We start from the raw sequence: 14,428 nt of genomic DNA, 5'->3' as shown, positions 1-14,428 counted from the left end.
AGTGGCCAGATTTGGTCTCCTAGTCAATGCCAAACCAGCTTCACTGGGAGACCAAATTTTAAACCAAGTTATGTTAGATTGATGCTGAAAGGTAAAACTGAAATGGGATTATGGGAGATGCTTGAATTGCTGGTCCAAATTCATATGACTGTTTTCTTTGGATTGGAATGTTTAAGAAATATTGAAGTTGGGTTGTCAAGACTGTTCATCTCATCTCATCTCATCTCATTATCTCTAGCCGCTTTATCCTTCTACAGGGTCGCAGGCAAGCTGGAGCCTATCCCAGCTGACTATGGGCGAAAGGCGGGGTACACCCTGGACAAGTCGCCAGGTCATCACAGGGCTGACACATAAACACAGACAACCATTCACACTCACATTCACACCTACGGTCAATTTAGAGTCACCAGTTAACCTAACCTGCATGTCTTTGGACTGTGGGGGAAACCGGAGCACCCGGAGGAAACCCACGCGGACACGGGGAGAACATGCAAACTCCGCACAGAAAGGCCCTCGCCGGCCCCGGGGCTCAAACCCAGGACCTTCTTGCTGTGAGGCGACAGCGCTAACCACTACACCACCGTGCCACCCCAAGACTGTTCAAATTTCCAAATTATAGACTAAATAGACAGTTATTTGATACTATGTTTCACATTGAGCAATAAAATTGAAGATTTTCTTATTTCTTATTTTTCACTGTTTCTTAAAATACATAATATTATGAAAGTTGATAAAACAATAACTCATAGTGTAATTTTAGTATTTTACCATACTTATGATGAAGTTACGGTAACTTGGCACTGCATTAACTATGTTGATATTATCCTGGCTGAAACGAGGATTCGTAATGCGGCAATTTGCATCACAGAATATGCCGCAGCGGTGCAGCCGCATGGACTCTGGGGCCTGTGATTGTATTGCCCAGACCAGTTGGTCTCCTAGTGGAAAATCCTTAAAAAATGCTCTGGTTATTCAGCTGAAATGACTGAAATTGCTTGTGAATGGAAATATGAAGCGGTCATGTGACAAGTGAAAAAGAGACCTGCTCGTGAACAAAGCTGAGCCTGAGTGGCGCTCAGCTTTGGGAAAACAGAATGAACCCCTCATAAACATGCTCAGAGCTCGAATACACGTATGAGATCCTTTGACACTATTAAAGTTGCAATGTGTAAGAATTTAAGTTGAAAAAAATCACTAAAATTGTCAACAGAATGTGAAATTATGACGTTTTGCCAGACATCCACCCACCCACTTGCTGATTGATGCAATTCTCAAATCAGCCAATCCCTTGACAGAAGTAATCAAGTCAGTCAAAGTCCTTCCCACGTCATGTGGTGCATCGGGCGGCGCCGATCTCCGTTTCCGTAGCCCTCGGCCTCTCGCCTATTACATAGCTAGGTTTACAGTGGGGGTAACCGCGAGAGTTTGACTTGACTTGAGACACACAGATGTCTGTGTCTCAAGTCAAGTTATAATTTGTTGACCTCTTTTACAGTCAAGTCAAAGTCCCTCTCATGCCAGAATCTGGTCTTCCCAGGCAGTCTCCTGTCCCAGGACTAACCGACTCTTTAAGGCGTATGGGTGCGGCGCCGATCATCGTTTCGATCGCCCTCGGCCTCTCACCTATACAGCTAGGGTTACAGTTGGGGGCTAGTCCTCTGGGAACCGTGAGAGTTTGACTTCCCTGCTAGCATCTGTATTGCAGCGTGCCTTGCCAGACGGCAGTAGGTACCATCTTTATGTTGGTCTTTGGTATGACCCGACCTCACAATCTCCCCATCGAGAGGCGGACACACTAACCGCTTGGCCAATTCACGGTTACCTTGACAGAAACACAAGACATAAAATCATGCGGATCCAAATCAAGAGCTTCAGTTAATGTTCACTTCACACATCAGAATGGGAAAAATTGTGATTTCAAAGTGTGACTTTCTTTCACTGTGGCATGCGTGTTGGTTTGAGCCAGATGGACTGGTTTGAGTATTTCAGAAACTGCACACAACAGTCTCTCGAGGTTACACGAAATGGTGCGAAAAACAAAAAAGACATTGAACAATGACAGTTCTGTGGGTGGAAACGTCTTTTTGATAAGAGAGGTCAGAGGAAAATGGCCGGCGTGGGTTTCCCAAAAGTCTCTTAACGCTAAGAGCATCTTAACTAGGATGAGAGTGTTCATTGTGCTGCTCGCTTGACCATTTCATGATGATCTTTGTGCTGCAATGCTTTTGGGAAACTCAGGTCAGATTGGTTCGAGCTTTTTTGCCAGGAAGGATACAGTAACTCAGAGCAACTCTTTACAACTGTGGTGAGCAGAAAAGCATCTCAGCATGCAACAGCAGAAGACCACAATGGGTTCCACTCCTGCAGCCAAGAACAGGAATCACAGAATCAAGAACAAGTTCCTATTAAAGTAGCCGGTGAGTGTATGTATGGTGCTGCAGAGATCGTTCTTGAAGTTAGCATGCTAACCAGATAGTGTGGTGATTTTATACCCTTAACGTAACCACACCCCTACGATGACCTGGCGACTTGTCCAGGGTGTACCCCGCCTCTCACCCATAGTCAACTGGGATAGGCTTCAGCTTGCCCGTGACCCTGTCCAGGATCAGTGGCTACAGATAATGGATGGATGGACGTAACCACACACATACGTAGCCATGCACACGTGCCTTGATGTCATCATATAAACAATAATTTGGTTTATGATGATTGTATTTTGATTCATATGTAACCACACACACCTTGATGTAATCACATAAGCAGTAATATGGTTTATAATGATTATATATAAATTCAAAGCCAAATATGTTGATTTTCAGTAAAGACTAAATGAAGTTGATTCAATTAAAAGTAATCATTAATTGATTTACGAATGATCATAATCAGAAACTGTCAGAAACACTTTAATTGCCAGGTATGTGGACACACACGAGGAATTTGACTCCGGTTCACTTAGCTCTCCTAGTACAAAACAGATAAAAAAGCGTAGACACAAAATCAAACAAACAAGCAAACAACAACAACAAAAATAGGTGCAAAGTAATCCAGGTAAGTCAAGTATGGAATAGTTAAATAAATATAAAGTATACAGTGTGCACAGAATGACGGTATAAGTGTTCAGATATTTTACAAGTGATATTACTGATATATGAATCTCGATTTTAGCTGTTCATCACAGAAAGGATTTCCCTTTTGGTGCAATATGGTGCATAGTGCAAAGATGAATAGTAAATTTAAATAAGTATAAATATAAGTAACAGTGAGCACAGAATGACAGTATGAGTGTGCAGATATTTTGCATACAGAGATCTATATCGCGGGCGGCACGGTGGTGTAGTGGTTAGCGCTGTCGCCTCACAGCAAGAAGGTCCGGGTTCGAGCCCCGTGGCCGGCGAGGGCCTTTCTGTGTGGAGTTTGCATGTTCTCCCTGTGTCCGCGTGGGTTTCCTCCGGGTGCTCCGGTTTCTCTCACAGTCCAAAGACATGCAGGTTAGGTTAACTGGTGACTCTAAATTGACCGTAGGTGTGAATGTGAGTGTGAATGGTTGTGTGTCTATGTGTCAGCCCTGTGATGACCTGGCGACTTGTCCAGGGTGTACCCCGCCTTTCGCCCGTAGTCAGCTGGGATAGGCTCCAGCTTGCCTGCGACCCTGTAGAGCAGGATAAAGCGGCTAGAGATAACGAGATGAGATGAGATCTATATCGCCTCCCTGAGGGGAGAAGATTAAACAGATTGTGACCAGGGTGTGATGGGTCCGCAGAGATGTTACCTGCCCGTTTCCTGACTCTGGACAAGTATAAGTCTTGAATGGAGGGCAGGTTGACACCAATAATTTTCTCTGCAGACCTTATTGTCCATTGCAGTCTGTTCTTCTCCTGTTTGATGACCGATCCAAACCAATTATAGTGAAATACAGTAAAGACGTTGAGATTGTTTGTTCTGGAAGGTTGTTTTCTGTGAAATCACAGGCCTATTCAAAAAGTGTATTACTCTAACTCCAGCACCTGCAGTGTTATCATATGTTGTAATGAGTGAGTCAAGACCATGTTGAATTAAGCAGTTGTTCATTCTGGAGTGTTTTGCATGCTAACGTAATACATTTTATTTAGCGATTCTGAATTGGGTATCGTTACAAACTGCAGTGTGCATTTTCTTTTTTTTTTAATCCTGTGGTGTAGTAAATTGGTCAAGGCCACGAGTATTGTGTTCATTTGCAGCCTGTATCAGCCTTTTACCTGATTTGACTCCAGTCATTTTGAATCATGTACTGTCCGCTCTGAATGCTGTGTTATTCATGACCTATCACTTCTTATCATATGTTTTGAGTCTTCCTGAATTGACCATTCATACTGGAAAATTTGGCTCGGTTGATACAAAATATGAGAAGCGGGAGCTGTACTGCCCAAAAGAAAATGTTGAAGTGGTATGACGTGACATCTTAACCAATGAAATTATTTGTATACACTGTGGGGCTTTTTTTTTTTGAGACAGTTTAAATTGAGAACTTTGTGATTTTGAGTCGGTTCACTCTGCAGATCAAACACGGCTTTTATTAATTGATTTAATAAAAGTCTAAACCTTTCTGCAACCTCTTGGACTTTGAATTATTTTTTGCTTGGGGAGTTCAAGAGTTTCCTCGTCAATAGCCCCAAGACAGGACCACGTTGTACCTCAAAACGCAACTCTCAGCCACTGTAGCATCCACACATCACCGTATACGAAAGACCCACCAAGTTGCAAATACACAAAAAAAAAAAAAACAAAAGCACAAGGTTTGAGTCTCAGCAAAGGCAGGAAATTGGCAAAGCACTTAAACTGCCATTAATTTTCATTTGAAATCAAAGCATTTTTAAAGTAGATATTTTGAATTGCTGTATTGTGCTCTGAGGAAAAAAAAAAAAAAATGACAACAATTAGTGTATTTCTCTCCACACACCCGAGGTATTTAGAGCAGGAACCCATTTCGGACCATCCAATGAACATTTGACACACACAAAAAAAAAAGAAGATTAATTTGATGGAAGGTTCTTTCCTGTAAATGTAACCAATCACAAGCGTGAGTCACAACAGCATGTGTGTAATAACTTTATTCTTAAGTTAGTCCAATAATTAAAAAAATAAATAAATCATTTAAAAACAAACCAGCATGATTTTATATACAACCATTTATGAGATTCAACATGATCATAGAACGTGTATCCCCCCCATACACTACCGTTCAAAAGTTTGGGGTCACCCAGACAATTTTATGTTTTCTATGAAAAGTCATACTTTTATTTCCCACCATAAGTTGTAAAACGAATAGAAAATATAGTCGAGACATTTTTATGGCCATTTTGAGCATTTAATCGACCCCACAAATGTGATGCTCCAGAAACTCAATCTGCTCAAAGGAAGGTCAGTTTTATAGCTTCTCTAAAGAGCTCAACTGTTTTCAGCTGTGCTAACATGATTGTACAAGGGTTTTCTAATCATCCATTAGCCTTCTGAGGTAATGAGCAAATTCATATCGGTACAAAATCCCTGTCCACACGAGGGATTTTGTACCGATACGAAACTACTTTCGTACCCCAACACCTGTCCACACTAGCAACTATACCGGTACTGTAGCGGTATAACTGTATCGGTACGAAACCCACAAATGTATGGGTTTCGTACCGGTACAGTATCGGTACTGTAGCGCTTCGCTGTAGTGTGGACAGATGAAGCGGTTCTGCATCGATACAAATATAATGCACATGCGCAAAGTCACACACCTCAATCGATGTCTTCGCTGAATAAAACAGTGAAGAACGGAGATTCGTTTGTTTCTTTCTCAACTGCCTCGCGCATTTTATACGATTCGACTGAATAAATGACCACCAGAAATACAGACTGTACACTGACAACAAAAAGCACACACACGTTTCATCCGTACGGAAGCCACGAGAGGCCCTTCATCTAATCCTTTTTTTTTTTTTAAATTCACCTTGTTATCCCGAGATAACGACATAATTAATTCAGGATCTCCAGTAAACAACACAACTAATTCGAGATCTCGAGAAAACAAAATTATTTCATGATCTCGAGTAAACAGCTGAGAAATGGTTCATTCAGGTGCACCAAGAGGCTTGTGATATGCTGACTTTGGGGCTATTTCTCATTCTGTATAGACGCAACTTTGGTCATTAGAATGTCTGGAATAATCGATCACCTAATAAGGCGATATTTTGATCAGGGGTTGACACAGGGGGCGGCACGGTGGTGTAGTGGTTAGCGCTGTCGCCTCACAGCAAGAAGGTCCGGGTTCGAGCCCCGTGGCCGGCGAAGGGCCTTTCTGTGCGGAGTTTGCATGTTCTCCCCGTGTCCGCGTGGGTTTCCTCCGGGTGCTCCGGTTTCCCCCACAGTCCAAAGACATGCAGGTTAGGTTAACTGGTGACTCTAAATTGAGCGTAGGTGTGAATGTGAGTGTGAATGGTTGTCTGTGTCTATGTGTCAGCCCTGTGATGACCTGGCGACTTGTCCAGGGTGTACCCCGCCTTTTGCCCGTAGTCAGCTGGGATAGGCTCCAGCTTGCCTGCGACCCTGTAGAAGGATAAAGCGGCTAGAGATAATGAGGTTGACACAGGGAGGGATTGCATTAAGTCTTTTAATAAAGGATAATTTCAAAATTAGTCCGCGGCACCTCCGCAGAAGACTGGCCCGGCTTCGTCTCTCCCGACGGAGATACAGTGATCCAGCTGAGATCATGAAATAATTGTTTTGTTTTCTCGAGATCTCGAAATAACGGATGCCACATATTCTCGGAAGGAAGTTACTCGGTAACCACGGAAACATTTTGCGCACGCGCATTTCAACTACCGTGAAAGAAAACCGCAAACATTTCTCGCTAGTGTGGACAGATGCACTAAACTGTACCGGTATACTTTGTATCGATACAGTTATACCACTTTCGTACCGGTACAAGTGTGAACATAGCAACATTGTACCATTAGAACACTGGAGTGAGAGTTGCTGGAAATGGGCCTCTATACACCTATGGAGATATTGCACCAAAAACCAGACATTTGCAGCTAGAATAGTCATTTACCACATTAGCAATGTATAGAGTGGATTTCTGATTAGTTTAAAGTGATCTTCATTGAAAAGAACAGTGCTTTTCTTTCAAAAATAAATAAGGACATTTCAAAGTGACCCCAAACTTTTGAACGGTAGTCTACATTTCATTTTTACCCAAACTATCACTTTCAGAACATTTTCTTCATGATACTTGGTATTGATAGTGATATTTGGTTTCTTGTGAGGTTTGCTGACAAGTTAGAAGAGACACAAGACAAGAAAACAGCAGTATTTAAAAAAAAAAAACACCCCAATTCAATCACCAAAATACTCTATTCTAAGGAAACTTATTGTGACCGAAAAGCAAAAACTGCTCAAAAGTATTATATAAAAAAAAAAAAAAAGGCACAAGTTGCAAGCATCCAATTGGCTACTTGTTGCCCGGCAGATGAGTGTAGAGTTGCAGGTTATGAGTAGGCTTTCTGTGATTGGTCAAAATAAATATTGCATCTAATTGGCTACTTGTTGCTAGGCAGATTTGAGTGGAGAACTGCCCTGGTTTTTAGTTGGCTTTCTGTGATTGGTTGAAGTACATCTCGCATCCAGTTGGCTCTTTGTCACTTGGTGGATTTGAGTAGAACATTGTTAACAGGCTTTCTCTGATCAGTCTAAATCCACTGCGTTAATTGATCTAGCTTGTCATGACCGTAATTCCGAGATCACCCATCCCGCTGTGTCAGTCCACACCAACTATAAAGGTACATTGCATGAACACAACAGTGCACTTGGGTAGCAGGTTGGACAGCGCTTGTTTGAGCTCAGACAGAAGGTCATTTTGACTCTTTTCACCCCTTCGTCTGTCTGTTCTCTCGGCCTCCAATGCAAACTCCACCTGCAGGAACTCTAACATCTGCAGCTCCGTCAGCGCACCGCAGCTGCGCAGCACCAACGTCTCCGAGAGTTTGCAGCTACGCAGTCGCAGCCAGCGCAACCCGACCAGTCGACTGAGGCAGAGCAGACCGGGGGCGACTTCCCGCCCGCCGAGCGTGAGCTGTTCCAGTCCCGCCCAACCCCCAGCCAAGCCCAGTGCTGCCATCTGCTGCCGGCTGAAGCCCTCCAATTCCAGGTGCGTGAGGCGTTTTAGCGCGTGTGGGCCAGGTGGAGCGCATCCCTTCAGTCCTGCCACGGTCACACGCAACACATCGCGCAGCTCCAGACGCCGCAGGTGCTCCCATGAGCTCAGGCTCTTTAGGTGCTGGTCAGTGAACGATGGCACATTGTCCAGAATTAGTGCTTCGATAACACAAGATGACGAAGAGGTCGGAGATTCTTTCACTGAGCCGTTCTGCACTGGCTTTAACGGAGTCTGGGTAAAAAAGCCAGGTGGGAGTTCGCAGCTGTGCAGTTCGAGCACCTGTCAAGTAAGCATGCACAAGAATGTTATTATTGCCTTCAAGTTAGCAGTTTTAAAGTTGATAAGCCAATCACAAAGATGATTACATCGCATGATCACCGCACTTGAGAGTTCTATTTATGAAATATAATAATTGGGTAATAATCTGCAAACCATTTAACAACATAGACCTATTGCTCGAGAGCTTACGTTATTATTAGCCATTCTAACTTCTTACTGGAGTGAAATATATTTATGTTCAACCTCAGCTTCACTCTTAATGATCCAGTGGCAATTGTTGGAACGTGATAACCTGTAAGCTCGGAGGTAATAAGGAGCAGCTGGGCAGGCCACGCAGGTCCGTGTGAGTAAGAGTGAGTCTGCGGAGTCGAGGACATTTCGAGCTCAGAGTCTGCAGCCACGGCTCAGAGAGGAACGAGCCTCTACGTGCACTCTGCAGCAACCCACGCAGGTGGAGAGAACATACACCACGTCCCAGATACTGCCGCAATAACGTCCAGAGCACCCTTGAGGTCACCTAACATGCACACAAATAGAAAGGATTAATGTAATAAAGGGATTTATAGTGAAACTATTCATTCCCAAAACATCCTGCATCCTTTCCTCTTCACAGAATGGGGTTTTCTGCTGAGTGATGATTATTCGTATTGTGTCTGACCACTTTTGGGCTGAAGGACTTGAGTACAGTCTCGAGATGTTCTGTTTATTGACTTGGATTTTCTGACATTTTAATTTGAACTTGCCTTGTGCTTATAAAAGTAATGCTTGTATTGTCATTTCGCACGTACAAGCTTTCCCAAGATGTAATTCCATCCATCCATTATCTGTAGCCGCTTATCCTGTTCTACAGAGTCGCAGGCAAGCTGGAACCTATCCCAGCTGACTATGGGCGAGAGGCGGGGTACACCCTGGACAAGTCACCAGATCATCGCAGGGCTGACGCAGACACAAACATACATTCACACTCACATTCACACCTACGGTCAATTTAGAGCCACCATTTAACCTAACCTGCATGTCTTTGGACTGTGGGGGAAACCCATGCAGACACGAGGAAACATGCAAACTCCACACAGAAAGGCCCTCGCCGGCCACTGAGCTCGAACCCAGGACCTTCTTGCTGTGAGGCGACAGTGCTAACCACTACACCACCGTGCCGCCCCAAGACATAATTCCATCCATGGAAAACAGTCGAATCATTGGCGCAGTTCCACTGAAGCCAAGTTGTTGAAGTAAAGGCTTGGCTTCAAAAAGGATTTGATGGTTTTTGGTCTCACTTTCATTTAGACTCTATCTTGACATGAGCTCTATCGGCTCTGACCCAGTTTTGGCGAGTCAAGTCAAGTTTATTTGTATCGCGCTTTTAACAATAAACGTTGTCGCAAAGCAGCTTTACAGAATTTGAATGACTTAAAACATGAGCTAATTTTATCCCTAATCTATCCCCAATGAGCAAGCCTGTGACGACGGTGGCAAGGAAAAACTCCCTCAGACAACATGAGGAAGAAACCTCGAGAGGAACCAGACTCAAAAGGGAACCCATCCTCATTTGGGCAACAACAGACAGCATGACTATAACATTAACAGTTTTAACATGAAGTCAGTTTCGTTGATGTTATTACTCTTCATTGATGGAAACTTGAGTGCAAAACCGTTCATGACAACTGCAGTCCTAAAGCTAGCAAGTCAGCTGTAGTCCTCAGCCATAAAAGCATTACGGTAAGTGTCCAGAGCGTCTTCCAGGTGTGACTTGTAACTGTCCACATAGAGCCGTCCTCCACAGGAACGATACAAGGAGACTCCAACCAGACACAGGGCACCAGGATGGATCAAGCAGGTCCGAGGAGCAGAAGAGGTCAGCATCTCGATCCCAGGACTGACGAGTCCTCGTCTTGGACTTGATAATGGCGGTTTTCACCACTGCTTGAGCCAAGAAAGCATTTTAAATGTCTTTCACTTTTACGTGACATGTCTAAATCGAACCATAATATCAATGAGGCACCTCACTCATGGAATCGCTCATTCCTTTCTTTCTTGAATCCTGAAGGAAAGTTACACATGACTTGAACATGTGTAAGAAGTAAACCGTTATTTAAATCTCAAATTGACAAAAGACAGGACAGGATAGAACAAGGACATAAACAAGACAACATCTTACCCGTGTCCATGTCGAAAGGTCCACAGTTCTCCAGAGTCTCTGGTCTTTTATTAAAGCTTTCCATCGCTTACACACTCTACACATCAAAATAATAAATCAATGTCAGATTCAAATGTCTCAAAACCTCAAAAACAAAACCCAGTTCAATGTCTTTTTTTTTTTTTTTGTATAGTATACACTACCGTTCAAAAGTTTGGGGTCACCCAGACAATTTTGTGTTTTCCATGAAAAGTCACACTTTTATTTCCCACCATAAGTTGTAAAATGAATAGAAAATATAGTCAAGACATTTTTCTGGCCATTTTGAGCATTTAATCGACCCCACAAATGTGATGCTCCAGAAACTCAATCTGCTCAAAGGAAGGTCAGTTTTATAGCTTCTCTAAAGAGCTCAACTGTTTTCAGCTGTGCTAACATGATTGTACAAGGGTTTTCTAATCATCCATTAGCCTTCTGAGGCAATGAGCAAACACATTGTACCATTAGAACACTGGAGTGAGAGTTGCTGGAAATGGGCCTCTATACACCTATGGAGATATTGCACCAAAAACCACACATTTGCAGCTAGAATAGTCATTTACCACATGAGCAATGTATAGAGTGTATTTCTGATTAGTTTAAAGTGATCTTCATTGAAAAGAACAGTGCTTTTCTTTCAAAAATAAGGACATTTCAAAGTGACCCCAAACTTTTGAACGGTAGTGTATTTCTTGCTACTTCCGGTTGTTGTCCCAAAACATCTCAAGACAATCTGGGAAAGTTTTCAGATACTGATAATGTCCTGTTAAAACAGTCAGACGCATAACAGGTCTTCACAAATCATTAATGATCCGTATGGTTTAATTTTTACCTGCTTGTTTTTGGTAAACAGAAAAAAAAACAGCTTTGTAAATGTATTAAATCCACCCAAACAATCTCCTTCTGGAATTCAGAAAAGGGGTTTTCACAGTTTTTGTTTTTTTTAAAAAATGCCTTTACATATAGTTCATGTTACCTTCCATTGCGAACAAGTTCTCGGACACTTAAGTAGGATAAAACTTCAATTAAAATATTTTCAGGGAAATAATCCAGAGAGCAAATTCTCATAGCGGCCATTTTGGAAAACAAACCCCACTCTGCGACCGGAAGTACAACACAACACAGAAACGGGGGATTGTATAGATATATTTTTAATGATTATTTTTTTAATTAAAGTTTATAAAATATGGATTTTCCTTTATCTAAACAAGATTAGACAACAAAATGTAACAATGATCAGGCGTTTTGACTGTCACTGGATATTATATTTCGCTTTCAGAGGACTGAGAACTTTTACAGACCGAAGGAAACAGCCGTCTAGGATGCGCATGCGCATCTTGAATTCAACAGTCACGCCGATCTACAACGTATCTTCCACAGGAAGTGCTTCATGGAGATGCGTTGTGGATCAACTCTTGCAGCGTTCGTTTCTTTCGCTATCGTTGACGGTGCGCGAGACATCCGGAGGAGTTTCTGACGTTTCGACGTTGTGTTTTGTTTTTAACGTCAAAGCAATGGCCGGGATTAAAGGTGAGTCATTGGTTTAATATTTGTGATCATGTCCGTCATTGTTGGGTTGAGTGGTGATTTCAGGCACGGAGGTGCTGTGAAGCTTGTTAGCTTGGTTGCTATCTTCCGGCTGAAGATGCTCCGCTGAGCAGCTCCTGTGGGAGGACTGGAGTCATAACTGGCTTTTTCCGCTTTTAAATAACATGCACAGTTATAGGTTATTTAACGTGCTATCTTTACATTTATTTGAATTTCTGAAGGCCCATCCGAAAGCTTTTTATAATAAGCGCGTTAATGAGTTTAATTACGAGCTCATTAGCTGGCGTTAATAATGTATTAAGTTACCTGAGCCACAGATGAGGTGTTATTTATAATTTCCGGGTTAATATGACGTAATAAACTGAGTATATAAACATCTCGGACTGACCTGCGCACTGAAATGTATGTAAAAGACAAATAGAGCGGCGGCTACAATTATCGACACCTTAGCGATCTTTTGGACGTTGCAAAAGTAGAAAAGACTTTCAATACGCAAATTGTGCATGAAGAATTACTCCAACTTCCACTGGAAAAAATGAGTTGATTCCTGATTACTTAGCGTATCAGATCACGTGACACCGTTCTACAATTATCGACACCTTTGTCCACGTTTATCGGCGCCGTTCCGCAATTATCGGCACCTTTGTCCATGGTTATCGGCGCCGTTCCGCAATTATCGGCACCTTTGTCCATGGTTATCGGCGCCGTTCCACAATTATCGGCATCTTTGTCCAGTTATCGGCGCCATTCTGCAATTATCAGCACCTTTGTCCATGGTTATCGGCACCGTTCCACAATTATCGGCACCTTTGTCCACAGTTATCAGCGCCATTCTGCAGTTATCAACACCTTTGTCCACGGTTATTGGCGCCATTCCGCAACTATCGACCCCTTTGTCCACGGTTATCTGCACTGTTCCGCAATTATTGGCACCTTTGTCCACGGTTATCTGTGTCATTCTGCAATTATCGGCACCTTTGTCCACGGTTATCGGCGCCGTTCCACGATTATCGGCGCCGTTCCACAATTATCGGCACCTTTGTCCACAGTTATCGGCGCCATTCTGCAGTTATCAGCACCTTTGTCCACGGTTATTGGCGCCATTCCGCAACTATCAACCCCTTTGTCCACGGTTATCTGCGCCGTTCCGCAATTATTGGCACCTTTGTCCACGGTTATCTGCGTCGTTCTGCAATTATCGGCACCTTTGTCCACGGTTATCGGCGCCGTTCCACGATTATCGGCACCTTTATCCACGGTTATCGGCGCTGTTCCGCGATTATCGGCACCTTTGTCCACGATTATCGGCACCTTTGTCCACGGTTATCGGCACCGTTCTGCGATTATCGGAACCTTTGTCCACGGTTATCGGCGCCGTTCTGCAATTATCGGCACCTTTGTCCATGGCTATTGGCACCGTTCTGCGATTATCGACCCCTTTATCAACGGTTATTGGCGCCGTTCCGCGATTATCGGCACCTATGTCCACGGTTATTGGCGCCGTTCTGTGATTATCGACCCCTTTGTCCACGGTTATCGGCGCCGTTCTGTGATTATCGACTCCTTTGTCCACAGTTATCAGCGCCATTCTGCAATTATCGGCACCTTAGTCCACGGTTATCGGCGCCGTTCCACAATTATCGACCCCTTTGTCCACAGTTATCGACATCCGGATGATTATTTATAGAAAAATAATCGGTATGTGGTTTTAACTTAACAAAAGAGTTTTTATTTAAAAATTTGTTTTACATAGACTTGTATTTAGTACAAAGTATCTTTTATATAAACACACATGTCGGTGCATGCGTAAATGAGATAGTAATTCTCATGTTTTTAAACAAATGAACAGATAATGTTGAACCTGCGTCAGAAAATCTTTTTGTTCCAATGTATTTTCATAGCTCACGTTTTGTTAATCATTCAGTGTTGTTTGTCTTCATTTCTCGTTTTGTAGTTTACCAATAAATGTCAGCAAGCAATTGATATTGTAACCGCATGAAAATCCAGGTCAAAGGTCGCATGTCATTCCTCGATCCAAAATATAAAATGTCTTCTGATATTGTAATATGTGGTAGATATTTACAATAAACTGCAAAAAAATTATATTTTTTCTGAATGGAATTGAAAAATCTGAATATTTCAAGCATGTTGTTTTTTTTTTTTATATGCTCAGGATTTAATTCCGCTCTAATTCTATTTATTGCACTAGGATTCCAAATACTCTATAAACATTCCATTCTGTTAGGAATCAG

General features: G+C 42.7%; 2 protein-coding genes across 2 annotated transcripts in view; one reads left to right on the top strand and one right to left on the bottom strand.

Moving 5' to 3' along the window:
- Positions 1–6,441: 6,441 nt before the first annotated feature.
- On the bottom strand, positions 6,442–11,743 carry LOC132869175 (F-box/LRR-repeat protein 12-like). Its single transcript, XM_060902508.1, has 4 exons — positions 11,605–11,743; positions 10,611–10,686; positions 8,745–8,969; positions 6,442–8,452 (listed from the first exon to the last, which is right to left on the bottom strand). The coding sequence occupies exons 1-4, from the start codon at positions 11,703–11,705 to the stop codon at positions 7,775–7,777; spliced, it is 1,080 nt and encodes a 359-aa protein (XP_060758491.1). The 5' UTR covers positions 11,706–11,743; the 3' UTR covers positions 6,442–7,774.
- A 297-nt stretch (positions 11,744–12,040) lies between these two features.
- The window catches only part of leprotl1 (leptin receptor overlapping transcript like 1), a 34,706-nt gene continuing 32,318 nt past the window's right edge, over positions 12,041–14,428 (top strand). The window contains exon 1 of the mRNA XM_060901237.1: positions 12,041–12,158. Within this exon, the coding sequence (XP_060757220.1) occupies positions 12,143–12,158 (16 nt within the window). The 5' untranslated portion in view covers positions 12,041–12,142. The remainder of the gene's footprint in view (positions 12,159–14,428) is intronic.

Source organism: Neoarius graeffei, chromosome 20 (assembly GCF_027579695.1).
Source record: "Neoarius graeffei isolate fNeoGra1 chromosome 20, fNeoGra1.pri, whole genome shotgun sequence".
In the NCBI taxonomy this organism is placed as follows: Eukaryota; Metazoa; Chordata; class Actinopteri; order Siluriformes; family Ariidae; genus Neoarius; species Neoarius graeffei.
Note: the sequence above shows the minus strand (reverse complement) of the source record. Positions and strands in the feature narration are given on the sequence as shown.

What these genes read in the sequence shown, in the direction of transcription:
- LOC132869175 (XM_060902508.1), bottom strand. Translation starts at nt 11,705, where the DNA reads ATGGCCGCTATGAGAATTTGCTCTCTGGATTATTTCCCTGAAAATATT. An exon ending in GAACTTGTTCGCAATGGAAG is followed by an intron (nt 10,687 to 11,604) that starts GTAACATGAACT and finishes TTTGATGTGTAG; the next exon opens with AGTGTGTAAGCGATGGAAAG. An exon ending in ACCTTTCGACATGGACACGG is followed by an intron (nt 8,970 to 10,610) that starts GTAAGATGTTGT and finishes TGTGCATGTTAG; the next exon opens with GTGACCTCAAGGGTGCTCTG.